The sequence below is a fragment of the Microcebus murinus genome, chromosome 4, assembly GCF_040939455.1.
Source record: "Microcebus murinus isolate Inina chromosome 4, M.murinus_Inina_mat1.0, whole genome shotgun sequence".
Taxonomy (NCBI): domain Eukaryota; kingdom Metazoa; phylum Chordata; class Mammalia; order Primates; family Cheirogaleidae; genus Microcebus; species Microcebus murinus.
This window is the reverse complement of record NC_134107.1, coordinates 10,423,756-10,451,542: the sequence shown is the minus strand read 5'-3', so window position 1 is coordinate 10,451,542 and position 27,787 is coordinate 10,423,756. Positions and strand designations below refer to the sequence as shown.

At 59.7% G+C, this 27,787-nt stretch overlaps 1 protein-coding gene across 5 annotated transcripts in view; it reads left to right on the top strand.

Moving 5' to 3' along the window:
- The window catches only part of SHANK2 (SH3 and multiple ankyrin repeat domains 2), a 545,909-nt gene that overhangs the window by 254,943 nt on the left and 263,179 nt on the right, over window positions 1-27,787 (top strand). For all 5 annotated transcript variants that reach the window (XM_076001726.1, XM_076001727.1, XM_076001724.1 and 2 more), the window contains 2 exons: window positions 3,738-3,907; window positions 13,353-13,466. In XM_076001726.1, the coding sequence (XP_075857841.1) occupies window positions 3,738-3,907; window positions 13,353-13,466 (284 nt within the window). The remainder of the gene's footprint in view (window positions 1-3,737; window positions 3,908-13,352; window positions 13,467-27,787) is intronic.

Here is a 27,787-nt window from a genome sequence, read left to right as displayed (position 1 = left end):
GAATGGATGGCTGAGTAGGCAAGTGGATGGGTAACTAGATGAGTGGATGGGTGGGTAGGTGAGTGGATGGGTAGCTGCATGGATGGATGGATGGATGAATGGATGCGTAGGAGGCTGGGTAGGTGGGTAGGTGAGAGGATGGATGAATGGATGGATGAGTAGGCAAGTGGAGGGGTGAGTAGATGAGTGGATGGGTAGGTAGGTAGGTGAGTGGATGGGTGGGTAGGTAGGTGGATGGGTGGGTAGGTGAGTGGGTTGGTTTCTGACTCTGATGATAAGGATGACTTCTCAGCTTGGGTGGGCTCAGCTCCCCATCAGGCTGTTGTTGAAGATGGGCAGTGGGGCCTGGGGTTGTGTGCTGAAGCCGTGTTGGAGTGGGGGTCCTCTAAGAAGATGGGCTCCCCACTTGTTTCCAAGCTCCTGGCTTGAGCAGCTGCTACATCAGCCAAACAGCAGTTGAGAGCGGCCCCTGCAAGCCCTGTGACACGGCCTACCCCCTGCCCTGCCCGGCCACCATCAGCAGGGTCCCTGCTGCTCTTCCCTCTGGACTGTGCCTCACCCGATCCCCCTCGGGTCAACCACTCTCCTGGTGCTTCAGCACTTGTGGGGCTCAGCTGGCCTGGCAGTCTGCTTGCTGTCCGGGGCTCCGTGCAGCCCAGGGGCATCAGAGCCCACCTGTAACCGTTCTGACAGTGTCCGCACAGTCCTGTGTTTCAGCCTGGCAGACAGAGACAGCAGCTGCCTTTCGGAGCTGAGCCCTCTGCACACTCGTTAGTCCCCAGCAGCCTCTGCCCTCCTCCACCCATTTTATAGATGAAGAAATCAAGGTTCAGAGAAATAAAGTGACTCACTCAAGGTCACACAGATGCCCCCGGGAGTGAGTGGTGGTTCAGACTGTCCACAGAGCCACGACGTGGCTACCGGCCTTGCTGCCTCCTGCATGTGACACCTGAGGCAGGTGTGGGCAGGTGCGTTAGGGCTGGGCCAGGTGCTCTGTCTGGGGGGGGCTGGGGAGAGGAGGAATGTTCACCCTGGGGTGCTGTGCTCTCCCAGAGCCACCGCCCCTCCTGACCCCTAGGCGCCAGGTGGAATAGTCAGGTGCCCCCGGGGACACGTGTGCTACTGCAGAGAACCGCGTCCCCTTGGTTGCCAGGACTCACCTCCGCCCCGGCCTGGGAGCCAGACGGCAGACAGCCGGGGACGCTCAGGGCCGGAGGAGGCGGTCGTCTCTCCCTGGGCTCGTTTCTCTGCGCTCCGTCCTGGGCCGGTCCAGCCCGCGTCAGCCCGCATTGAGGTGATCGAATAAATGAGCCGAGATGCCAGGGCGCGCAGACGCCTTGGTGGGCCTCGCCGGTGGGGACCTGGCAGGCTGTCCTTGCATCTCCCGCACCCTCTCATGGCGCAGGCAGGGCCTGGCGTCCTTCCTCTCTGCAGGCACCTGGCTCGCTGAGCCATACCTGGGGACGGGGGGTCGCACGACCTGCCTCTTGCAGGAGTTGCCACTGCAGGAGCTCTGAGGTGTTTAGGGATAACGGCATCATCGAAGGGGAATCGCGGCTTCTTGGGACAATCCCAGGGTGGATTTTCCTGGCTGCGCAGGTTGATGTGTGGCGGGTCGAGCAAGGAGGGGTGTGGTGAGGCCATGCCCTGCCTGTGGGTTCCACCTTGTCTGCTTGGAGCTGACAGCTCACACGGGCCACCTGTGCGCCCAGGAGTCTGTGGCCTCCGTGTCTATGGCTTTGACTAGATTGGAGAAAACCCTGGGAGGGGGAATGTCGTCCCTGGGGACAGGTGAGTCCCAGCTGCCCTTGGCCTGCCCCCGCCCAGTGTTCTGGGAGCCCAGGTATGTGTCCGAGCCTCCCACATGTCATAGAAGAGGTCAGGTGGCTCAGCCCAGTGTCCTACCCTGTCTGTGCCCCACGTAGGCCAAGGACAGTCCTGGACTGTGGGGTCAGGCGGACAGACCTCATGTTCGGTCCCGGGCTCCCCCTGCCAGCAGTGGACAGTCGGCTGGAACTGAGCCTGCCACGGCCGAGTTCACCCGCAGACCGGGCTCCTCAAACACATCCACGCGGGTCCCGTGGCCAGACCTCACGGTCATGGTGCCGAGTAGAAAGCAAGAAGCATGACAGAGCAGGGCGCTGTGCGCTTCTGTGGATTTGCCAAGCGCAGACGCGTTTATGGTACAAAGGGCACGTGGGCGCTTGCGTCAAATACCGAAAGTGCCCGGTCTCATCAGCCTCTGGAATTTTCCCTGCAAGGCTGTTTCATTGTGCGCTGGTGCCCGTGCCCACCTCCTGTCCTCCTGCAATGATTGAGGCTGCCTCCCTGGTCCCAGAGGCCACAGCACCTGTGGTTTGAGAGGAGACGCAGTCGGGGACCCCACTCTCGTGGGCACAGATTCGTGGCATGTGTCCACCCTCTCCCTGGACTCAGATGTGCTTCCAATTCTGGAACCTTCCATCACGTGCCAGGTGATACTAATCTTCCACTCACGTCCTCGAGGCTGGATGCCCTCTTAGAAGACACCAGCCACAGGTGAACGCTTTGCTTTTCTTGCCGAGCAGAACACTCTAGAACGTTGTCCTGCAATCCCTTGCAGCTTCCTCCGTGAGGCTGTGTTTCCTGAGACAAGCAGCGAGGTGATGCCCCCTGGGTCTCACCGGCCCAGGGCGGGCGGTGGGTGTGCCCTCTCTCCCTGTCCTGGGAAGTCAGCCCTTGCCTCCCGTCCAGCCGTGTCGTTAGGAAAAGCCCTTTTGTGGGCTTATCTGTGAAAGCCTTTGTCTCGCGCGTCGTGCCGTGGGCTCAGGTAAGGCGCGTCTTGCAGTCAGGTGCGGAAGGCGGCCTGGAGATGCAGGCCCTTTGCCAAATCGATGGCACAAAGCAAGAGCGGATATAAGTTCCTCTCGCGTGGGTCCCCAGTGGGTCTAGGAGTGGGTGGTGCGCCACGATCCCGACCCGCTTTGATAGAAGGTTCTGGTGTCTCCTCGCTGGCGGGATGCGTGCTCACGGTGAGGCGGACAAAACGTCTTCTGGGACAGGCGGGAGGCGGCCAGGGCTCGCCTTGACGGCTCCTCCACCCGTCTTTCTTCCTCGGTTGCAGTTAAATGCACGTAACGCAGAACCTGCTACCTGAACGATTCGCAAGCGTGTGGTCCCGTGGTGGTCAGCACATCCACATCACCGTGCGGACAGCACCACCAATCGTCTCCAGAACTTTCTCACCTTCCAAACCGAAACTCTGTCCCCATTAGACACTTACTCCCCGTCCCCTCCCCGTCCCCTGGCAGCCACCCTTCTACTTTCTGTGTCCACGAATGTGACTGCCGTCCGTGTCTGTCCGTGCCGTAGCACGTGCGGGCATCTGCTTCCCTTTGAAGGCCAAGTGACATCCCGCCGTCTGGGGGGACGGCGCTTTGTCTGTTCATTCACCCGTCGATGGGCGCTTGGGCGGCTCCTGCCCTGGCTGTTGGGGACGGCTGCTATGAGCGCAGGCGCGCAGGCGTCTCTCTGAGGCTCCCGTTCTTCCGCGGATCCACCCGGAAGTGGGATTGCGGGATCCACTTAAGTCTTTCCACCACAGACTCAGCCCCTGGCTTGCTCACGTCCCCGTCACTGTCCGGCGTCTCCAGTTACGGCGTGGCAGCTGGAGGTGCAGCCACGTTTGCTGAGCCCACTGGCCGCAGCTCCCGGATCGTGGCCTCTGACCTCCTCTCTCTGCCCTCTGCCCCACCCAGGTCGCCCTTCGCCCCTGGTGCCAACAAGGACCCGCTCTCGGCCTTCGAGTACCCGGGGCCCAAGAGGAAGCTCTACAGCGCCGTGCCCGGAAGGCTGTTCGTCGTCGTCAAGCCATACCAGCCCCAAGTCGATGGCGAGATCCCCCTTCACCGCGGCGACAGGGTCAAAGGTCAGTGTCTGCCGGTCATCCTCTGCTTCTGGGGCAGGCCAGGGCCCCCAAGGCTTTTCTGACTTACCTCCCACCCCCACAGCTGGCCTGCTGGGGGGACTGTCCAAGGCGTCTCCTCTGCAGGGCCCCCATGGGAATTACAGAGCCCTGGGAGGGCAGGAGTGGGGGACAGAGTGCCCTGTCCCCAGTGCCGGGTCTGTCGGGGAGGAAGGACAACACACGCAGTGCACGTCTGGAGTGAGATTCCGCTGTGGGAAGTGCAGGGAAGGGTCGGACGGGGGCACTGATGGCCAGAGCTCCTCTCCAGCCAGAAACCGCCTAGAGCCAGGAGGCACCGCGTCGGGGCAGGCCTAGCATGGGTCGGTTTGGGGTGCCCCGGTAGACGGTCCGACGTGATCCAAGGCCTGGAGGCCTGCAGCATTCAAAGGAAGGACGTCTACCGGCTTGGGAGAAGAGATTTCCAGAGCAGGACCCTGGGAGCTGTGGCTAAAGAGCCTCCTGAGGCCGCCATAAATGCCAGGCCAGGGAGGTAGACTTCGTTCCCAAGGTACTAGGGAGCCAGCGACGGTTTCTTTCCCGGGGAGACGAGGTATGTGATGTGAGGCATCTCAGGAGGTGGACGCCGTGGTGGTGTGTGCGGGTCAGAGGGAAGTTGGTGGTGGGGGGTCTCAGGCCTCAGCTGAAGCTCCACGGGAGGGAGCCAGAGAAGAGCAGCTGTGGGCTGCAGGGGCCTCCCAGGTGGTTGGAGCTTGCTGGGCGGAGCAGGAAAAGCACAGTGTGCCCAGCGAGCTTGGGCTCCGCGCTTGGAGGACGGCCTTCCAGGAGATGCTTGGCACGGGGTGGAGAGCGTGCGCCTTTGGGGTCGATAGAGCAGGCTCGAATCCTGACTTCCCCGCCGAGTGGCCGCTGTGGTGGTTGACTCAGTTCCCCTCCCTGTTCCAGGCGCTAATCAGGCCGACTTTACCCGGACTAGTCTGGGGAAGGGAGAGCCCGTTGTCTCTCGACTTCCGACATTCCAGCTGCACGTATACGATCGTTTGATAGCATCCAACACGCCCCCGGAGCCCTATTTACTTTTTTCTCAATCAATTTTTCCTCACGCTAGATCATTTTTATCGATCTGTGTCTTAGTTCACTTCCTCCTTCCTTTGAAACGTCCCTTCAGCTATTAAATCCATCCATGAGGTGTCGGGGCAGGCCTAGTGAGTGAGTTTTGTAACTGAGAACTTTTGTGTTTGCTAGAGTTTCCGTCTGTATTATACTATTGTTTCCTTTTATTTGCCAAGACCTCCTATTCCTGTTGAGACGTTTTGCTCACCGAAAGCACGTGTTCGACAATGTCGTAGAGTGGCGTAAGCCTCACTCTGAAGTCCCTGTGTGTCGGTCCCAACGTCAGGTTCGTCTTGGGTCCGGGCTCAGTTGATTCTCTTCTCTTGAGAACACGTTTCCTTCTCTCGGGTCCTCGCGTGTCTGGTGATTTTTTGTTGTGTTCTGCACATCAGCACGTTGCGTCGTAGAGATTCCAGTTTCAGATATTCTTCCTCCATGAGATTCTTCCTGTCCTTGCAGCAGTTTGCTCAGGTGACTGCTGTATATGCCTGGTCAGGTCCCGCAGGTTTAGCTGAGCCACCTCTAGCCCGTTCTGTGCATGTGTTGTTCAGGGGTCTGTCGGGGAGGCGGGAGAGGGGTGTGAGTTTGCAGCCCCCTCTCCGCCTGTGTCCCTGTGAGGACCTCTTCCCCACGCTCTTTGGAGTGCGTGGCTTCCTGGCTCCACCTTCCCACCTCTCCAGGCTGTTCGCGCTGCAGGGTTTTCCCGTGTGCCCGTCCAGCGCTGGCCCTGCCGTGCGGACTGTTCAGCCAGGTTAAAGGCCGCGGAGAAGGGACTTTCTCGTGTAGCTCCCTCCCCTCTGCTCCGGGCACGGCTGTGTCCCCACCAGAGTCCGGCTGCTTCTGTTCGGTTCCAGCCCCTTCAGGCGGCTGCTCTTTGCATCTCGTTCGGGTTTAGAGCTCTTTTCAGTGGTGGTGCCCATTACGGTCTCTGTCCATCGCAGCCATATGCGAAAGTGCCGGAATTGCCTCGATATGGTCTAGCATGGTGTTTTTGTTGGTTTCGAAATTATAAATGTAAAAATGGACACGACCTACCATTTTGAACTTTAATAATAAAATCACAGAGTAGACTCCTTTCCCCGCACGTTGATCATGTCCGGTGACATGACGGTGTGGTGACTCGCCAGTGGTGTCCAGGTCGCTGCCGTGTTAGACGTGGTTGGCTGGTGGCCAGCGAGGCACCTCATTCACTAATGGTGTTTAAAATGCGGCTGCCGAGTGCACGGCTTTCCCTGGACCGGAGCCTGTTTTTATAGCTCCGTCCGCCCCGAGGGCTGCGTGGGGAACCGCCTGCCCAGTGCCTGCCGCCTCTGCTGTGCTTTCCCCTCACTTCCCACGGGCCCGTGGGGTGCAGGAGGGCGTCCGGGGGGTGCAGCCGGGAGGCCCGCGTCAGGCTGAGCTGGTGGTACTGTGGCCATGCTGCTTCTGTGAGCTCCTCCCAGCCTGGGAGTGGAGCTGGCAGGGCCGGGCCAGGGCAGGGGGGCAGTGGAGGCTGGGGGAGCCCAGGCTCAGGGACCTTCCTGCACTACCCCGCAGAGGCCTGTGTCTGTCCTCTAGCGGAACTCAAGCTCAGCCATCACTGGAGCGGGAGCAGACACTGCTCTGAGAGACCTGGGGAAGGGGCAGGTCCCCAGCGCTGCTAATTAGCTATTGCCTAATTAGCACTGGGTAGCTATGCCGAAAATAACCGCAGCTTTTCCCGGTCAGGCAGCCCCCTGAGTCAGCGTCTCTGCTTGGGAGGCCAGCGAGGTGGGGGTCGTGTGAAGACTCAGCACAGGCTGCAACCCGCTCTGACCTCCACCATGTGGCCCCCTCTGCCATGTGACCCCAAAACATCACCCGGTTCTCCCCACCCAGCCCAGGCTCCAAAACGGCTGAGCCCCTGGCCCATAGCCCTGGGCCTTCATCCCCCGAGGATCCCCCTGCCGCGCACGCCCCAGGCCCATGTGGGTCTCCCGATCAGAGCCAAGCCTTCCGGCAGGAGCCTATAAAACCCCCTGGTGACCTGGTGACCTGGTGACCAGGGCCAGTCACTCTCCCTGGGGCTTTGCATCCTTCTCCATAAACCAGGGATGGTGACAGGAGCGGAGAAGGGAGGAGACTGGTGTGACTGAGCTGCTGGTGCCAGGTGTGTCCTCGGGCCACGGGGAGGGCGGGGCCGGGCGGAGATGGAGACCCAGGACTCAGAGGGCCCAGGGTGGGCGAGACCCCCATGGGAGACGGTGCACACAAATCTGCACCCCACGCCTTTTCCCCAGCAGTTTTGGGGGCCCCGGAGTGTCCCCAGCTCCCTGTGCTCCCACAGAATGACCCCAAACAAGGAAAGACGCACGGTCTTGTGACTCCTCCTGGCCATGGCCAGGGTCTGGGCCTGCCTGGCTTCTCCTTGGGCCTGGCTGCTTCCTTTGCACCCCACACCAGCACGCTCGGGCCCAGCAACCCCCTCCCCAAACTCCAGACCCAGCCCGCAGCCCACCCCTCGTTGGAGGCGTGCGGAGGTATGGGGCGTGCGGGGCGCCGGGCCTGTCTCCGGAGAGAACGGAGATGATGGAGCTCAGCTCCAGAGCTCACACGGCAGAGGGTGATCGCGGAGGACTGCTGTTCTCAGCAGAGAGCTGCGTGGGCCGCGCAGGCCATTTGCACACGCTTGGCACGGGGCCCCTTTGTGCTGTCGGCTGGGAGCCTGCGCTTCCTTCCTGCCAAGCTGTCAGCACCTTGTCTCCGTGGTGGCCCTGCCATCCTTGCTGCCTGCCTGGCAGTGCTTAGTGACAGGCAGGCTGAGATGATCTCTGCCTGGGGGGCCATGGTCACCTTGCAGGCATCTGTCCCCTTGACTTCAGAGGAGCCACCGCAGGGGTGCAGCAGACCCAGCTTCCTGACCGCAGGGGCAGGGGCTATGGCAGGGCTTCCAGAGAACTGCACGCGCTCCTTGCAGGGGAAGCTGGGTCCTGGGCGGCAGGTGGGCAGGGCGGCTGTGATAGGCCTCGGTGGCCCTGGGGTCCTGCCAGTAACACAGCAGTTCCCTGCTCCAACGCTGGTCTCACTTTGTTTGCCTCTTTTCCACTCAGCTCCACAGGGGCAGAGGTTAATGTCCCAGTGGACGGTGGATGCCGGGTACCTGGGAAAGCATGCCCCCGCCTTCTCCTGACACAAGGGGTGTCCAAGAGCAGGGAGGACCTACTCCGTTCCCCCAGTGGCCCTCCTTCCTTGTGACTTCTAGGGCTCTTCTTTGTCCCTGCCTGTGCCTGGCACGTCCTTCCCTCCCGCCCCGGTAGTTCTTGTGCAGGGCCGAGCTCCCGAGCGCCGTCTCAGCCTGTGCTGCCCCAGCTCCCTCGTCTGGGCCACGCCGGGAGCTCAGTAAACACGCAGCCCTCCCGCCCTCCCGAGACCCGCAGAGTCGGAGCTTCCAAGGACAGGGCTGGAATCCGAACATTACAAGCTCCCCAGGTGATTTTGCCGTGTTCCCGACTGTGACATATCGCGGACCCCTCGTAGTCCAGGACCGCTTCCTGTTCTTGTTTCGGCAGCACGTGGCACAGGGCTTGGAAAGGGACAGATGAACGGACGGACGGGCGGATTCGTGAATGGATCAATGAATGAATGGGATGGGCGGGTGGGTGGATGAATAGACGGATGGACGGACAAAATGGGTGGGTGGGGGATGGAAGGATGGGCGGGTGGGTGGATGAATGGATGGATGGACGGACAAAGTGGATGGGTGGGGGGATGGAAGGATGGGTGGGTGGGAGGGTGGATGTGCACACGACCTGCACTTTCTGAGCTGTGGAGTGTGGGCTTTGGGCCCCACATCCTCTCACGCTGATGCCTCCATCCTGCTTCTCTTCCCAGACCAGCAGCTGTCTCGTGTCTCCCATTGCTTGGGATTGGGCCGCTACGTGTCCCTTCCCTGGGAGTCGCCACACCCCCTCTGCCTTCTGGCGCAGCACATAACACAGTGATGGTGCCCGTTTGGGGGTTAATTTGCAGACACACAGTGAACCCCTGCAGTGCCAGGCCATGTGGGGGCCTGAGGAAGCCTCGTTATTGTCCCTGCCTGCGGGGGGCTCCCACCCTGGTAGGCAGGAAACATGAGCCCACGACACAGCACGGCAAATGCCAGGGTGCTCGGGTCCCCAGGGAGAGCCCCTCACCCAGCCCTAAGGTATGATGGGAGCTTCTCAAACCAGGTGACCTGTAAGCAGAGTGTGGAAAGTGCTAGAAGGAGTAGGGCTGGGGGACAGGACGTTGAGCACAAGACGGCAGGACAGACAGAGCCCAGAGCGTGCCCCGCCCCGCCGGCCTGGCTGGGGAGGTGAGGGGGCCAATTGGGGGGCTGGAGGACCATTCCCTGAGGTGAGGACATTCCTGAGAGCTGGGGACACTCAGCCGCAGGCCCACAGCCGTGGACACCAGGTGCTGTGTGTGCCGCAGAAAGCCCCCTCCCCTCTGGGCACCTCTTCAGTCGAGAGCCCAGCCTTGGGGGGACTTAGAGGCAGGTTGATGGGGGGCGGGGGGCTTGCCTCATCACCCGGGCAGGAGGGGCATGGAAGCAGGGTCGGCATCTGGAGAACTCCCTGGTGGGTTGTCTGGGTATAAAGGGGGGCAGTGGGGCAAGGTGGCTCTGGGCCGCCGGGGGTGGCCAGCAAGGCCATCTTCCATTCCCAAGAGGACATGCTCAGTTTGGGGAGCATTTGCTATGCCAGGGCTCGGCACAGTTGAAGCCCAGGGGAGACCTGCATGCTCTCAGTACTTGGGACTTGGGTGTGGTGGCGCCCCTGGGGTCGCCGAGCCTGGCAGGAGGGGACAGAGCGAGAGCAAGGGTGGCCCGGGAGGAGGCAGGGCAGCAGGCATTCAGGAGCCTCCCCAGGCTGCTCCTGCAGGCGTCCGCCCCCCGCCGGCCACCGAGCCCCGGCCCACGTAAGTCCTGGCCGCGTTTAAACTGAAGACCACAGACATACAGAAAGCCCTGCGTGGCTTGAAATTGAAGACGGCCCAGGGCTGCATTCCAAACAAGGAAGTGTGGTGCAGGGCAGGGGAAAGGGTGGGTGTCAGGTCCTCCCAGCTCCTCAGGGGCCTGGCTGGTTTCCATGTCCAGGCGGGGTGGGCTGGCGTGGACCCCTTGTGGCCAACACTGGGTCTCACTCCTGTTGTGGGAGGAGGAGGCGGAGCACAGCAGGGTGCCGGGCAGTGGCCTCTGCCCCGGCTGATCCAGTGCAGGGGGTTAGTGTTGATTTCCAGTTTGCAAGCGAACTTGTGTGTCTTTGTCGGGGAGTGGCATCGTCTATGCTGGAATGGACATAGCGTTGGGGACGGTCCTCACTTCCTGCAAGGTTCATGGGGGCCCCAGACCATGCTGTACGTGCCCCCCCCCCCCCAGTGGCAATGCTTTGGGCATGGTGCTTTCACCCCATTCTCTGTCCTGCCCTTCGGAGCACCTGCCTCTTCTCCTGGAGCTTCCTCAGCCTCTTGAGACCCATTTCAGTCATTGCCCTGCCCCCGCCTTGCTTCTCAGCCTGCCTCTGCCCCCCGGGCTTGGCTGGGACAATCCTCGCCTGCTCCTTTGCGGTAGAGCCAGTCCTGCGGGTCCTTGCTCCCCTGCTCATCTGGGGGCCGGGGACAGAGCCCTCTCTGGTGCATCTGAAGCCCGAGGGGGTTGCAGTGGGGAAGGTGGAATTCCAGAATCCTCCTGGCCTGGCTCTCTTGTGCTGCCCAAGGAGAAGGTGAGGCCACAGAGAGAGTGGGGGACCCCGCCCCAGGTCCCTCAGCATCCTGGCGGTGGACCCAAGTCTCTCGCCTCCCGGTCCGGAGCTCTTCCTTGTTCCACACCATGGAGAGGACGCCTCTTGTCCTGCACCTCTCGGTGCACGGGTGCCAAGCTTTCACTTTTCAATAGGAGCCACACCTAGCTCCGTCTTCTCCGTGTAAGGAGCAGCCCTTCCTACCTGCATGCAGGTGTTCCCATCAGGGAAGCATTTGAAACCTGCCCTGCAGGCAAAAACGCGAGTGTGAGAGCCCAGATGTGCGCCCCAGGGCCCAGCACATGTGTGTGCAGGACTCACGCGTGGCTACTTAGGAGCAGATGAGCCTGTGAAATGCTGCCTGCTGGAGGCACAGGATGCTCAGAAGGGGACCCCAGAGTCCTGCCTCCACGTCCTCTCCCCACCCCCACGTTCTTCCTCCCCGTCTCCAAAGAGGACACCAGCTGCCATTTGCACAGCCAGACACCCAGGAGTGGCCCCTGGCCTCCACATCCCCGGTCCTGCATCTGGTCTCAGCACAGATCCTGTTTTCTCTTCCCCCATGTCCCCGAAGGTAACAACTCTTTTCAGGGCGTCCCCTCTGCTCTGTTGCGTGAATCTCTCGTGCTCTCACGCCACTGTAAGCAGCCTTTCACGTCTGCTGTTGGTCTCCTGACGGCAGGAACACGCCCAGGAGCCTGTGCTGGGTAGAGGTTAAACATGGAGCTAGAGTGCATTGTTCTCCCGGGGAGGGAGTTGGGAGGAAGCGAGCAGGGGTGATGCAGTCCTCTTCCCATTCTGGCTAATGTGCCTGTTCTACACATAGCAATGCTGTGAGCTAACATCTGACAAATGAGGAAACCGAGGCACAGAGCGATTAAGAAGCTGCCCCAAGTGTCACATAGATAAGGTGTGGCAGAGCTTCCACCGAAGAAGATTTTAATCTCTACCTGCTCGGTCCCTTCTCCCCACCCTTGTAAAACAGCAGAATGACCTGCCCGCAGCCTGGGCAATAGGAGGGCGTGTCTGTACGTGGGTACTAGCTCATACGGCCCAGGGGCGGGTCCCCGACCCCCCATCGTGGCCCCAGGCTGTGCTCCGATGACCCTCTCAGACTCAGGACTCTGCTGGGACTTCGTGCTGGGCAGCCAGGCCGAGTGGAGCCTCAGGGTGCAGCAGTGATTTGGGGAGGAAATGGCTTCAGGCGGTTACGATTATCCTGGTCACCTGGGATGCTGCTTGTCTATTTCAGTAAGGTCGTTTCTTTGGATTATTAGGCAAGAACTTACAAAGCCAGGATTTTCAGTTCCATTAACTTTCAAAGTCGTGGGCTGAGTGGTTCTTTATCTGGCCTCTGAGGTTAAAAAGAGGCTAGAGGAAAACACTTTCGGTGCCCTGATCCCTCTTTGCGCAGTGGTGCCCGCAGATCTGGAGTAATTTAGAGGAACGTGGAGCTTGGAGAGATTATATTGATTCTCCATTGCACATCTGGGGGGCCAAGGGTACGAGGGGGGGTCCCCAGCACCAGAGTCCCAACATAGAAAGATCCCCCTTTTCCTGCATTGCCACCACAAGCTCTGCCGTTACGGCCAAAGTGTTTGTCACAGTGGGGCGAGGGGGCATTGTGAAGGGTCCTGGTGACATTCCCCCACCCCCGGTGTCTTTGGGCTTGGGTTTCCCACCCCTGCTCAGCAGCCGAGCGTGAGAGCAGATACGCTTTGTGCTTCCAGCTGACATTACCACGGTGGCGCCGGGCTGGGGGGATGGTTCTTCCTGGTCTCGCCAGCCCCCCACCCTGCAGGCTGGGGTGGCCGCACCTGCCCAGCTGTGCACGAGGGTCCTCCAGGACAGGTTGCTAGGACACAGCCATCCTTGCTGTCTAAGCAGATTGGTTTGTTTCAACCACAAATTGGAAAGAAATCCCCCATCCTTGCCAGCAACCACGTAACTATGAAGCCGGCATGGCACGACGGTGGGCCAGGACTTCCAAACGAGCCTGTCAATCAGCCCTTTCCGTTTGGAGTCAAGACAGTATCGCGCGGCTGCTTCTCTGCCTTTCGCTGGGATCTCGTTCTTCAAGCTGGGTTCCAGGACCCAGACCGAGCGGGACGGCGGCTATTCTCCCTGGCTCTTCTGCCCCGGCCCTCCCCAGGCTCTCGGGGCAGGCGTGACCTCGTCGTCTCCTCTCCCCTTTGAGGTGGCCCCACGTTTATATCCGGAGTCAATGGTGGTGGGGACAGCCAGTCACCCCTGTCCTGTCCCACGTGGGACACCCAGAGATGCCACATGGCGGCCGCAGACCTCAATGCTCTGGCACGAGGCGTGGGACGTGCATGGCCACGAGGACGTCAGTGCTTCGTTCTCTTCCCGTCACCTAACGGGCGAGGGACACCTGTGGGCTGGAGGGGACGCTCTGCCAGGGCCCCTCCTCCTCCTCCTCCTCCTCCTCCTCCTTGGCTGAAGGAGGCGTGGTCAGAGGGCGGGGCTTGGCCAAGGAGACGCTGGCACTCCTGCCTCTGCCCGACCCCCCTTGCGCTGCTCGCCCCTTCCCCCCACCCCCGGCCCCCACTAACTCCTCTCCCTTTCTGTCGCTCTAGTGCTGAGCATCGGCGAAGGCGGCTTCTGGGAAGGCAGCGCCCGCGGCCACACCGGGTGGTTCCCGGCCGAGTGCGTGGAGGAAGTCCAGTGCAGGCCCCGGGACGGCCAGGCAGGTAAGGCGGGCGCCGCGTTGCTGGCCCACCCTTGCTGCGCCGGCGCCGTCCGCGACGCCAGCGCCTGTGGCAGGACACGGCCGCCGCGCCGTGGTGGGGGGCTGTGCCGCAGACCCAGGGTTGCTCCAGATCTTTGGAGGCAGATTCCATTCCCCTGGGCTCCGCCCCAGCCAGAAACGCCGTACAAGATGGTGTGGAAGCTTTCAGTGAAAAGGCTGCTCTGCGCACGTCCCAGAAAACTTGGCCCGTGTGTTCCAGCCGTCAGGGAGAGGCTTGGGAGGGGGTTGGTTGAACTTCTTTTCCGATCTCTTGTGGCAATGTCGTAAAACAGGCAGCTCCCCACTTGCAGGCGAGAACCTCCCGTGCCTCCCCGGGAGCCGCACCTTGAACGCCCCCGTGAAAACTGCTCGAAAGACTTGGGTGTTTCGAGGCGGGAAGCCGTCCCAGCATCTCTCTGAGAACTTCCAGATATAGCGCTTGCTGAAAATCACTTTTAAATTGATTGCCAAAAGATTGCATTGATTAAAATGTTAAGAGGAGACCACTTATGTAAAGCGGTTACCGAGGAAAAAAAAATATGCATGTGAGAGTCGGGGAAAAGCGAAGCCCTGTCTTGTGAGAAGAAATCGGTGCACGTGTGTGTGAGCGGTTTCTGGCTTTTTGTAGAATCCCAGGCTCGCCGTGCACGTGTCGGAAGCAGCCACATGCACGCTGTGGTCACTGACCTTGCCGTGTGTCCTTGGGCAGACCCTGTGGCCTCTGAGCTCTGCTCAGATGTGTCTTTTGCCCCGTTTTTGAGGTTCTCAGTCTAGGTGCTCACCAGGTAGCCCCCTGCCCCCGATCATCTGCTCTGCAAAGCCTGGCGCTGTCTCCCAGTCCACTGGGTCTCCGTGGACCTGGCTGGCTTTGCAGTCTTTGTCACGGGGCTCGACAGGTTTTCTGTCTGAGCTCTTGACTTGAATTTGGGCAGGGGGGGTGTACTCTTGCAGCTCCTCACCTGCTCCCTGCCCAGGCTCAGACTGCAGATGGTACTGTAGGGGTACGGAGGTAGGACATGTCCCAAACTCAACCTTGCAAGGGACACTGGGACGTGCTCTGCCTGGGTGGGTCGATGGTCAGCAAGGAGTGTGAACATGTTTCTCTGGGTGTGAAGCTAAAAACACTGAGCCCCCCCATGCAGACTGGACCTCCTGGCCCTGCCAGTGCCCACCCGCCCTCTCCTGGGAGCGGCCTGCCCAGCCCCTCTTCTCTGTGAAGGGCAAAGCCTGTGAGCTCAGCCCTCCACCCCTGGTCGCCTGACGCACTGTCCTGTGGCCCTCCTGACCCGGAGGGAAAGCCGGCCCTCCTCTTCCTGAGCTGGCCCTGCACCTCCCCCGCCCCAGCACTATTTCAGAGCTGCGCTGGACCGCCCCGCCCTCCACTCTTTCGTGGTGTTGCGGGTCCTGCCACGCCTGGATCTGGAAGCCTTGGGGTCTTCCTGCCGTCTCCATCCCCTGGAGAAGAGCAGCTCCCCGGAGAGCGGGCAGGAAAAGGCGGGCCACTTGGAGCAGCCTGCCGCCTCCTCTCTGTCGTGGGCTCTTCCTGCCCACCTGCCAGCGTTGCCCCACGGCCCCACTGATTCTGTGCCTGCACGGGGCAGGTGGACCAGGTGGAGCCTGCCAGGCTGGGGCACGTCCTGTGGAAGGAGCTTCCAGAGGGGTGGTGGCTTGTGTTTGTTGTGGGAAGAAGTCATCGTGGTGGAGCAGAGATTCCTAGAAGGGTGTTCTTGCTCCTGCCCACGCTCTGCTCTGCAGGGCAGCATCCGCGATAAAGCAGATTCTCCACCTGGGCGATGCAGGCGTGGCTGTCACCGTGGCTGATGTTGGGTGTCCACAGGGCTGTGTTCCTTTCTGGAATCTCTAAGGGAAAATCCATTTTTCTGTGTTTTCCAGCTTCCTGGGGCTATAGTGGTCCTTGGTACGTGGCCCCTTCGTCTTTCTTTCGTGTGTCTCTCTGCCTGTCCCTTCTTCCTCCTCCTTTTCCACTGTGCGGTTAGCCCCACCTGACTCATCCAGGACAGGTCAACTGATTGGCAGCCTTGATCTCCTTTTGTGTCTAGGTGACATGTCCACAGGTTCGGGGGATTAGGACGTGGGTATCTTTGTGGGGAGCCATCCTTCTGCCTAACACAGACGGTGAGAAAATGAACATAATAACTCTACTGTCACTCGGAGGCCGTGAGTCAGATGGGGAAGGCTTCCCTGCACCCTGGGGGGAGCCAGGTCCCCCCCCCCGGAGAACAGCACAAAGAGACAGGAGGGTAGGGAGGGCTCCAGAGCGGTTCCTATTCACCCTGGGCTTTCTAAGATTATGACTTAACACCACCTTTTTTATTAACATCTTTTATAGATGTACGATCCACATACAGTAGAATGCACAGATTACAAGAATAATCCATTTTGACAAATGTACACGCCTGTGTCTCCAATGCAGTTGAGCTATACAAAACATTTTCCTCACCCCGGGAAGTTCTCTCAGGCTGCCTCCCAGCCAGAGGCAGGCACGATTCTGATTGTTGTCACCATAGATCAGCTTTGCCTGTTGTTGGATTTCACCTAGATGGGACCCCACAGCTTGTTCTCCTGGGCCTGACTTCTTTCACCCAACCTAACTCCTGTGCTGTCGGCTGTTTTACTGCGGGCACCAGTAGTTTGTGAATTTGCATTGCTGAGAACACTTCCGGTTCCCCGTTTATACCGCAGCTTGCCCGTTCTCCGGACGATGGGCGTGTGGATTGCTAATACAAACAAAGGGGCAGGGAAGGTTTTGTACGATTCTCTGCGGACGTAGTTTCCATTTCTCCAGGTGGAAAACTGCTGGGTCACATGGGAAGAGTGTGTTTAGTTTTATGAAAAAGTGCCACACGGGTCTCCAAACGGCCGTCCCATTTCATGCTCTTGCCAGCAGCATAGGAGAGTTCCAGTTGCTCCCTTTTCTCATCGACATTTAATAACATCAGCCTCTTTAATTACAGCCATCCTAATGGGTTTGAAGTGGCATCTTATTGTGGGAATAATTTGCATTTTTCTGGTGACTAGTGTTATTGAACACTTTTTATATGCTTATTTGCTATATGTTTAGGTTCTTTCAGTTTTTGTCTATATTTAACTGGGATGTTTATCTTTCCCTTACTGATTTGTAAGAGTTCTTTAGATAGTCCGCTTATAAGTACTTTGTCAGATATGTGTTGCAAATATTTTTCCCAGTCTGTGACTTGCCTTTTCATTTTCTACCTATTGTGCGTCGGTTCCAGGACTGCAACCCCCACCTGCCCCCCAAATGCTGAAATCTGCACATACTCAAGTCCCGCAGTCAGCCCTGTAGAACCGGTGTAAACAGAATCAGCTCTCTGTACATGCGGGTTTTATATCCTGCGGATACTGTATTGTCAGCCTGCATTTGGTTGAAAAAAAATCTGAATATACGTGCACCTGCACAGTTCAAACACATGTCTTTCAAGGGTGCACTGTATGTCTTTAATGAGTAAAAGGGTTTTTAGATCTTAAATGAAGTCCACTTCGTTTAAGATCCAAAAAAATGGACATTTTTTTTCTTTCACGCTAGTGCTTTTTGTAGCTTTTTTGGATGTTGAAATTAGCAGACCTTGAATACACATGGAATAGGTAAGATGGTACAAAATATTTTTTAAATGTTTTCAATTAGCAAGCTCTTTTCTACACAGCCTTGTTTGAGCCCTCGGAAGTTGTTTCTGTGTGTGTGTTTCTGTGGTGTGTGGCACCACCGTTTTATTGTGGAGTGAATATTTAGTTGGTAAATCCCATTCATGGACATTAAATGAAATACGTCCATGATTCAAGGAATGAGCAACACAGTGAAGAAGTGGCTGCTCGGGCAGTTGATGCTTGTGAATGGGGCCAACTGAGTCCTTGTCACCTGGTGACGGTCATTAGACAGGGGATAACTAACAGCAGAGTCAGATGGTGACCCTGGTGGATTGGTTGATTCAGTGATACAAGTTCAGGCTGGACGTGGTGGCTCACGCCTATAATCCCCGTAGTTTGGGAGGCCAAGGCTGAAGGATCACTTGAGGACAGAAGTTAAAGACCAGCCTGGAAAACATAGCGAGACCCCATCTCTAAAAAAAAAACAAAAAACTAAAAATAGCTGGTCATGGTGATGTGCCTGTAGTCCCGGCTACTCAGGAGGCTGAGACGGGAGGATCATTTGAGCCCAGGCATTGGAGGCTGCAGTGAGCTGTGATCCTTCCACTATATTTCAGCCCGAGCGACAGAGTAAGACCCTCTTTTAAAACATGATGCAGGTTTGGCTCAGTTCCACGACAGTTTGGTAGTTACGCCTCTAATGTATAATGTGCTTACTGACCTGAACCTTAGTTCTGACTTCTTCGGACGGTGTGCGTTTGGGGCTTCACTGTTTCCAGCGGGCTTCCCGCGCGCTGTCTCACCCGACTGTGGGGAGCAGGCAGAACAGGGATTTTCACCCCCGTTGGGCACACGAGCACCCCCGTCTCAGCCCCCAGGAGCACCCAGACAGGGAGTCTCCAGGCTGGGACTGTGACTCATTCTTCGTGACTCCCCACACCCCGAGCTTTGCCCTGTAGCAGCCTCCTGCACGGGGTGACCGGGGCGGCGGTCCTGGAGGCTGACCGCCACGGCTTGGCCCTCACGTGTGTCCGCCCGGAGCTGCAGAGGAGCAGAGACAAATCCAGGCTTCTCAGCTCCGCAGCCTCCGGCGGGCTCCCCCACACGCCAGCAGCAGCGCTCAGTGGGCTTCTGCCTCCGGAACGTGCAGGCTCCAGAGGATGCGTGTGAAAAGTCGGGGGCAGGTTGTGACTGTGGCTTTTGTTTTGACTGTGCATGAGAGACAGGTGTGCCCCAGTTAACACGATCTCACCTCTCTGCGTGCACCAGCCTGGAGGCCTGACGGCACAGCGCCACGCCGGCCGTGTGCTGTGCACGTGAGGAGTGCTGGCGGGGGGCGGCGCTCTGGGAGACTGCTGGTTGATGACGAGCATGTCCCCCGGCCACCCCGGCCTGCCAGAGTGCAGGCCACTTGAGGGCAGGGACGGCACCTTGCTGTTCTGGCTCCTGCCTGGTGCCTCTCCAGGACGGAGTTCGTGTCGGACGGTCCACTGTGCTTGCAGAAAGGAGACCAGGCGGTGCTGCTTTTGTCTGGACTCCGCAACTGCCCACGCATGTGCGTTGGTAGCGTGAGGTCCGTTGCTGTAACAAATAAGCCCTCGACCTTGGCAGCTTACTGCAGCGCACGTTCCTTTCCTGCCGGGCAGCCACCAGCGTGCTCTCCCTGGTCCGCAGGCTTTTGTCCACTCTGTCACCGAGGCGTCCAGGCCCTTCCACGGAGTGGCCCCGTCAGCCCCAGGGGTCTTAGGGTCCTCTGCCTCCCGCCGGCAGGTGCAGAGAGAGAGCCGGAAGAACCCCCGCCCTGTCGTGTAAGGCTGGGCACAGAGGAGACACACGTCACGGCCTGTGGAGGACAGGCCACGTGGCCTGCACGCTGCAGACGCTGGGCCGCGAGGTCCCCGGCCGGGAGCCAGGTCTTGTGGCGGCGTGAGGCAGGCTTCTGCGGAGAACTGGTGGGACACAGGTGCCGACATCGACACGGAGGCAGCGTGCATGTTAGGAGGTTCGTTTCGAGGAACTGGCTCACACGACCGTGGGCAGGTGTGACCCCGCAGGGCAGGGCAGCTGGGGCTCTCGGGCAGCTGCTCGCGCGGCAGTCTCGGGGCAGAGTCTTCTCCCCAGTGAGACCTCGGTTTTGCCCTTGAGGCCTTTTAACTGATTGAAAAACGCCTGTGTACGTTATTGAGGAAGATATTTACTTAAGGTCGATGGATTGCCAGTGTCAGCCGCGTCTACAAAGTACGTTCCAGCCAAACCTGGATCGGCGCCGGCTGAGTGGCAGGGTGCTGCAGCCGGCAAGGCTGCCCCGTGACGCTGGCCCCGACAGGAGGGTCACTTCTGCCCCGCCGGCGACCGTAGGCCCCTTCCTCCGTCTCCCAAGCCGCTGCTCTCCCCGTGTGAGCATTCAGGGTGATGGATTGATCCTTTCTCCTTGGAGTTCTGCAAACGGAACTGAAATCGGGGATGCCCTGAGGGTGGATCTCCACTGAGAAACAAAGATAAAATATCCCGTAGTATCCCCGACCCCCAGAGATGGCAGATCTGGTCACCCGGGAGCTGCCGAGGGAGGAGTGACGGCCTCGCGGCCGGGCAGCTCGGACCTGGGAGCGAGACGCCACGTCCCTAACGCCCGGCGTGACGCGCAGTGCTGTGAGCCGTAGACACCGCCAGGGCCCGCGGGGGTCAGGATCCTCCAGCGGCAGCAGTGACCACCAAGGAAGTGACGGGGGGTAGGGGATTCCCTGTGCAGTGGCTTCTAGAATGTTCCAGCTGGGTCCCCGGTGAGGGTTCCTGACTGGGTCACGGGTGTGTGTGTGTAGTATTAGCCGTCCCTCCCTTGACTGTCAGGAAGATGAGGCAGGGCTGTGTGTAAGAACCGGTCCCCGTGGCTCTCTGAAGTTTCTAGAAGCTATCCCCAAGGACGAGGTCTAGATCAGAGAGGGCACTGACGGGAGGCGTGGTGGGTGATGTGTCCTGGCTGCTTTTCCGTGGAGCCCCAGGGAGAGAGGAGAGAGACTGCCTCACCCCGGCCTCCGTCGTGATCCGTGTCGGTCAGGGAGGCGACGCATGTCACATGAGTCCAGGCTGGGACGCGAGCCGACCCCTCCCCCCAGATTCCCGATTCCCTCTTCCCACAGGCTGTTCCCGTTTGGGATCCCTACCGGGGACCCCCCTTTCCAGCCACTCCCTAATTTGCCAGAGTGGTGGCCGCTCTCCAGGAACGTTCCCATTTACGCTGAGCAATGTCCCCCGACTGCCCGAGCACCGAGACTCGCGGGCTGACGGTGTCCGTTCTTGGTCTCCCTCAGACCCTGCGCATTTCTGGCGGGCTCGCTCCTCCCCCAGGAGTCCCGCATGAGTGCTGAGCACACACACGGCTTCCCTGCAGCTCTCAAGCTGCCCCTTCCTGTCCCCCGTAGGACACCCCTGAATGGCCTTGTCGGGGGCTCCAGCAGCCACTTGGAGTTGAAAAGCCCTGTCCCCAAATCCAGCCAGGGCTGAATGGGAAAATGATGGTGACCTGTGGTTTTGCTGAATGTTTTGTGACTGCCGCGGTCCCCTGTCATCCCTGGGGAACATGTTCTTAGACCCCCGGCAGATGCCTGAACCGGCTGGTGGGACCGAACCCCCCACGGCATGCACTGAGCTCTTCAGTCTCATAACCGAGCCCGCTGCTAAGCGACTGACGGCAGGTGGTGTAGACAGCACGTATGTGCTGGACCGACGCACAGAGATGTCCCAGGGGGATGGAGCAGGAGGGTGCAAAAGTCCACCCTACTCGGAATGGCACACGGTTGAACACTTCTGAAGTGTTTTTTGCTGGACTATTCCATTTAATATTTTCGGACCATGGTTGACCAAGGTAACTGAAACCGTGGAAAGCAAAGCCACAGCTAAGAAGGGGCCACTGTGTTCACGAGTGACTAGTGATGCTGTCCTTTGAGCTTCCTTGTCCGTGGCCATAGATAAGAGGGGATAGTGAGGAGGGAACACCTCAGCCACACCCGCCCCAGGCTGGGCGCCTGTCCCCTTGGCGGCCACGACTTGCTCTTCAACACCAGGTCCAGTTCTAAGATCCGCCCATCCTCGCTGGCAAGCCGTATGGAGCCCCTGCTGGCTCAGCCCACACCCGTGCTGCACGCATGTGACGTTGTCGTTCCGGCCTTCTCAGGGCAAACCTTGTCCCTGCAGTCACGTCCCCTGACCTCTGACCTTTGGTTTTTAGATAACTCGTGTGACCTTCACGCGAGCTTGGGAGGAGGGGACGGGGGATGTTTGCCCGCTATAGCGATGACGGTCAGAGATGGTGAGTGACTTGCTCGGAGAAGCACGTTTCATGGGTGGCCGAGCTGGGACCCAAACATAGATACGTCTGAGCTGAGGGTCCGTTCCCTTCCTCCACTGGGCTGGGGTGGCTCCAGGGCGTCAGCCCGCGTCCGGGGTGCTGGGATTTGGTGGTGTTGGAGTTGGGGATCAGGGGTGGTGATGCTGGTAGGGGTCCTGCTGATGGTGGCGGCCGTAATCACACTAGTCACGGAGGTAATGGTGTGATGATGCCACTGTTAGTGATGTCGGTGACAGTGGTGGTGAAGCTGGTGGCCATGGCAACGATGCTGATGGTGGTGGTGTTGATACCAACAGTGGTGACACTGGCGGTGGTGGTGGCCATGGTGGTGCTGTTCACGGTGGTGACGCTGATGACGATGCTGTTGTAAGTGGCATCGGTGATGGTGGTCAAGCTGGTGGCCGTGGCAACGATGCTGATGATGGTGGTGTTGACGCCAACAGTGGTGACGCTGGCAGTGGTGGTGGCCATGGTGGTGCTGTTCACGGTGGTGACGCTGATGACAAAGCTGTTGTAAGTGGCATCAGTGATGGTGGTGAAGCTGGTGGCCATGGCAACGATGCTGATGATGGTGGTGTTGACGCCAGCAGTGGTGACGCTGGCGGCGGTGGTGGCCATGGTGGTGCTGTTCACGGTGGTGACGCTGATGACGATGCTGTTGTAAGTGGCATCGGTGATGGTGGTCAAGCTGGTGGCCGTGGCAACGAAGCTGATGATGGTGGTAGCAGTGGTGATAGTGGTGATGCCGGTGGTGGTGGTGGGTTTTGGGGAGATGACAAAGGAATGACTCTAATCACGTCTGACACTGCAGCGTGGTAAGCCCGACCGGCCTGGCCATAGGCTGCGTGTTCTTACTCACCCCGGCCCCCTGCAGCTTCCCTTCCTTGCTAGCTACCTGCCGAACCGCGCCTTCCAGTCCCTGCAACTGCACTTCGTTCCTCAAATTCTCCTCTTGGCATAGAATCGACGGCACTGGGTGCTCTCGAGAAAAATCATTTTACTTCGATTGTCTCAATTTTCTCATCTGTAAATTAGTTTTGCAGCAATTCCAGATGAAGGTGTCCCACGGGGTCACCGTGAGAGCTCATTGGGAAGAAAGCAAAAGTGTAAAACTCCATGCAAGAAAGCAAAAGTGTAAAACTCCGTGCACGGCCCAGGGTGTGTCACCGACACTGTTGCCGGATGGGTGTCCGATGGTGGCCCTGGGAGTGGCGGCACTGTCCGGGCTCCTTGGCGTGGGAGGGCACTGTGAGAGGCGGTGCCCAGTCACTGGTTTCCCCGCTTTGCCCACCCCCAGCCCCTGCCCGCCCACTGCCCGCACTGGGGCTCTTGACCTAGCGGACTGCCCAGCCCCACCTCGCCAGGCCAGAGACCGCCAGGTGGAGCCAAGAACAGACAGGGAGGTGGAGACTGGGCCACGTGGCTCTTGGCCCCAGCAAGCCGCACGTCTTCCTACCAGTTACGTTCCCCACTTGGAGGTTTCTCTGGTGTTCGCCATCCTGCCGCCCGACCTCCTCGTGGCTGCGAGCACCGCGTGGCCCCTTTGCCCTGCAGGAGGCTCGGGCTGTGGCCTGGGGCCCTGCACGGCTAGAGGTCTGGTCCCCGGCCCTCTTCACACGGCAGGTGGGGACACCAGCCCATGGGGGTGCCCAGGGTGCCAGCCCTCGGCTGCCAGCGAGGCCCCTCCTCTTCGTGCCCCTGCTCGAAACCGCTCGGTCCCTGAAGCGGGTGGGGTGTTCACATACCCAGTCCCTCAGCCCTTGCACATGAAGTCAAGCTCGGCTCTGGTTCCAGTCGCTGGGCGCCCTGGGTGGGCAGTGCCGAGGCCGCTGTTGCATCTGCAGCTTGTCACAGTGTGCCCCTGTGACCAGACCCATGTGAGCCCACCCCTTTGCGTGTGAAACGGGATCTTGAGCCACCTGGACTCCCCTGAGCCCCCAGGACTGCCTTCTGGAGCCCGGCTGTGGTCTCTGAAGGCCCCTCTGGGCCCAGGGACACCCTCCAGAGACCCCCAGCAACCCCCCTGGCAGGCCCGCGCCCGGCCCTGGGGAGCGCTACAGAGACTGGGGGGGCAGAGGTTCATTGGGGGACAGAACTCGCCATGAGCCAGGGGCTGTTTTCATCCTGCCGAATGGACAGGGGAGGTTGGTGGGTTCTAGGGGCCAGAGCCAGCGGGTGGGAAAAGAGAGAGAGAGACGTTTAGGGAGAGAACAGGGAGGGGGGGGGGACACCACCCTGGACAGGTGAACTCTAGGGGACGTTTGGGGCACATGGGTTTAAAGCCGAGGTTTGCTCTGATGACTGAGGTCCCCTCCCCCTCGTTCACCCTAGCACTTCAGTAGCCTTGGGCCTCCGCAGTGTTACAGGTGAGATGATGTGTGTGGACGTGGGGCAGGAGGGGGCCCAGGCACCCCCAGAGTACATGTCCCCTGCCCCCTCCCTGCCATGCCCGTCAGATCCATGGTCTGGGTCCCCCTGGAAGGCCAGGGGCTGCGCAGAGATGTGGTCTGGCCGGGCAGCTGTGAGCACGGGGGCCCTCGGGCACACAGGCCCCGGGACATCCCGTGAAAACCCGCAGACCACCTGAGTGCAGCCCTGGTGGGGGGGCACCGCATGTGCTTGGACCCTGGAACCGAAGAGCTGCACGTGGCTCCTCGTGTCCGTGGCTGTGACAGGTCAGCTGCAGAAGGAGCACTCGCAGGGGAGGCAGGACAGCTGCTGCCAAAGGGCCAAGACCCGTTGGACACAGGGCTGGCTGTCGTGTGCCTTCGCCCCGGCACTGCAGACTCTGGGCAGAGGCTCCGACTTTGACCGAGAGGGAGAAGCCCAGAAAGCCCCAACTCTCCCATCCAGCGTCTCCCTGGACCCCGCCCACTCCTCCCACGGGAGCGGACTGTGCTCTCCAGCCACTTCACGGAGGAGGACGGGGACGCACAGGGACACCACTCAGCGGGTCAGCGGCAAACGCCGAATAGAACTCGGAGTTTCTGGGTGTTCTTCGGGGGCCCCCGTCCTTGTGCCACGTGAGCCCCCGCCCAGGCAAACAGGTGCCCGTCTTCCTCTTGCAGCCCCTGAAGCGTCTGGGCTTTGCCCCCAGCTGCGCGGGCATGTTCGGGCAGCCGCCCGTGCCCACTCCCAGCCTGCCCCCACCGCCCCCCACCCTGGCGCTTTCAGCTCCGTGCTCTGCTGGGCTGGGCGTGGCGGTAAGCTGATTTCCAAGAAGCGAGTTGCAGGTGCCCGGGCTGGGCGTCCGGGAGATGACCTGGCAGCAGTTCCCCTTTGCTCCTCTCCGAGCCCTCCCAGTAGATCAGAGGATTCCATTTGGTGCTTGCGTGACTTTTGTTTTGGTGTAAAATGTAACAAACCTCCAGGCAAGTTCACAATGCTCAAACGTGTCACTCGGCGCACGGCCGTGAAGCAGACCTCCTGGCTCATCACCCCCATGTCCCCCGTTTCTGCCAGTCGCTCTGTGGCTCCCTGCACAGGGCGGCTGGGTTTTGCCCGCTCTCGAGACATACATAAACAAGCCGGGCGTGTGCGTTGTGCCGCGCCCGGTTTCTTTCCAGGCTGTGAGAACGGATCTGGGTCACCCAGTTTCGCTGTCAGGTCGTGCATTTGGGTTCCGTTCGTCTGTCCTGCCGTGGGCGGCAGCCTGGGTCGCCTCCAGCCTGACGCTGTCACGGGCAGCGTGCCACAGACGTCCCTGCGCTCCTGCCCGGCTGTACACGCGTGTGCACCTTTGTTGCTCGCACCCCAGGAGCGACTGAGAGCCGGGGGCACATCCCAAGGAGGTGTCTTTGTCGGCCCAGGCTGCTGTGCGAAATACCAGAGACCCAGGGGCTTCCACAACGGTTCTGGAGGCTGGAAAGTCCAAGATCAAGGTGCCAGCGTGGTCGGGTCCTGGTGAGGCCTCCCTTCCTGGCTTGTGGACGGCCACCTTCCCACTGTGTCCTCGTGTGGCAGAGAGACACCGCGAGAGGGGGCTCGCTTGGGTGTCTCCCCTTATAAGGACACTAACTCCACTGTGGGGGCCTCACCCTCGTGACCTCATCTAACCCTAGTCACCTCCCGACAGCCGTACCTCCTGATAGTATGACATTAGGCAGGGGGAGTCGGTGAATTTTGGGGGACACAGCCTGTAGCAGTAGGGGTCCCCATATCTCACCAGCATTCATTGTGACACCCTCCCGCAGCTGGCCCAGCGTGCGCCATGACATGATTTCGGTTTGTGCTTCCCTTGCTGCCCGTGAGGCTGAGCACCTTTCTGTGGGTTCGGTGGCCCTTTATTTGAGTGTCCTCTTTTACCAGGCTCCATCCGGGTCTTTTGTCTTTTTCTTTAAGGGGGTGTGGGATCTGGTCTATGTTGATGTGTGTTCACTCCTTGTACACCCAGAAGCAAGCCCTTTGTTGGCGATACACGTCTGCAAACATCTGTTCCCGGACCGTGGCTGGTCCTTTCCCGGGGGTGGGGGAGGGTGGGGACTCGTCCAAGCAGCTCTGGTGGCCGCCGCTACTAATCCTCTTTATAACTCGGACGCAGAAGGCCTGGCCTGGCGCCGCCTGCAGACAGCGGTGCCAGCTTGGCTGTGATCCTGTCGCCCCATGCCTGCCGCATTTCATGGGAGGGCTCCCCCCCCCCCCCCCCCGGTCCATGCCGGGGATGCTGGTTTCCCATTTAGAACGGCCATTTAAAGAGCTGCTTTTAGAAACGAATGTATAGGGATGGCTATGTTTGGAAAACTCTGTCCTGCTGCTTTGGGGATAGCCAAGCAGTGACCCCTTTTTCAGACAAGGTCCTTAACTTGAAGGCTCTCAGGAGTGCCTGGGCGGGGTGGGGGGACTTCAGACGTGCGTGCTGGGGGTGGGAACGGGGGCTCTGAAGGCTTCATCCATGCGCGAGGCCCGTCCCGAAAAGCTGTGACAATGATCCTGACCCAGATACGCCAGCCGGCGCCAGACGAGAATCGCGTGTCTTTCCTCTAACCTCTAAACAATCCTGAACTGCCTGCGATTGCTCCTCTTTTGAGCATAAGGAGGCAGGGCCCGGAGAGACAAAACGGCGTGTCCGGGGGCTCAGGGCCTTGTGAGTTGCTGCCTCAGGACTCGAATCTGGGTCACCCGACCAAAGGAACCCATCATTCCTCGAGCCCACAAACGGAGAACCAGCGCAACACGGCACCCAGAGAGGGCGAGAACCAGTAGTTACTGCTTAGCTCAAAATCTCTCCTATGTTAGCAATGCATCCGTCACTTTCAAGAGGGAAGTAATCCCATGTTAAAAAAAAAAAAAACAAACACCCTATTATAAAACTGAAGTTCTGTCTATGAAAATGTAAATTACCAGGGCAAAACAGTTTTGTCCTTGAAAATTTATCGCCTACACAGAAGGACCCAATATAAGAAGATTCCTGCAAACTTGAGGTGCCCCTGAGATGACTTGGGGTTTAGACCCCAGTTTGAGAAAACCCTGATTCAGGGCTTAGGCCTCTGCTTTTCCGAGCGGAAGTCTGGGCTGGTGTTTGCTCAGGGTGGAACAGCTGGGTCGTGGCAGAGCCGGTGTAGAGACCTGACCTTAAACTCCTGGCCTCTCTCTGCCCCGTACCAGCTCCCGGCTGCTCTGGTCATTTTTGCTCTTTTAATTGGAGGTGACAAAACCCCAGGGCTCCCTCCAACCCTTGTCCCCAGAAAAGGAATGCATTAGTTTACATAACTGAAAAGCCCAGGGCCATTGGCTTCAGGCATAGCTGGGCGCAGGTGCTTCAGAGGATGTCCCCAGGAAGCTCTGTCTCCGGCTCTAGTCCCTGATTTCTCCGAGGAGGCTTTATTCTCCCAGCAGCTCACCTCTCGGGGTGGTCCCCGGCGGGCCCAGGGCTTCTGTCCTCATGGGTCCAAGTCCACGGCTCCTGCTGGCTGCTTAGCGAAAGTGCGCAGATTAGCCCTGGTTGGGCTGACTCCGATCATGGATGTGTCCACCCTGGACCCAGTCACTCTGGCTAGAGGGTGGGTGCCCTTAGGAAGTGTGCCCGGCCGGGCCTGGGTCGGCGGTGTAGGGAGGACGGCATGCCAAGGACAGCAGGTCCCGTGACCTGCAGAAGGCAGGGAGTGGCAGGGCCTCTGCACACCACGGTTACAGGGGCGCCTTCCACGGGGAGGCCAGGCGTCTGGGCCCTTTGGAGATGCGAGAAGGGCACTGCCGTGACCTGCTTTCCCAGGCGCAGGAGCAGCGTCCCAAGGAGACATGGGGTGGGGGCCGTCACCCCGGTCTCTGGGCAGCTGTGGTTGGGCCGCGGCGCAGGAGACAGTGGCATCCTGCGA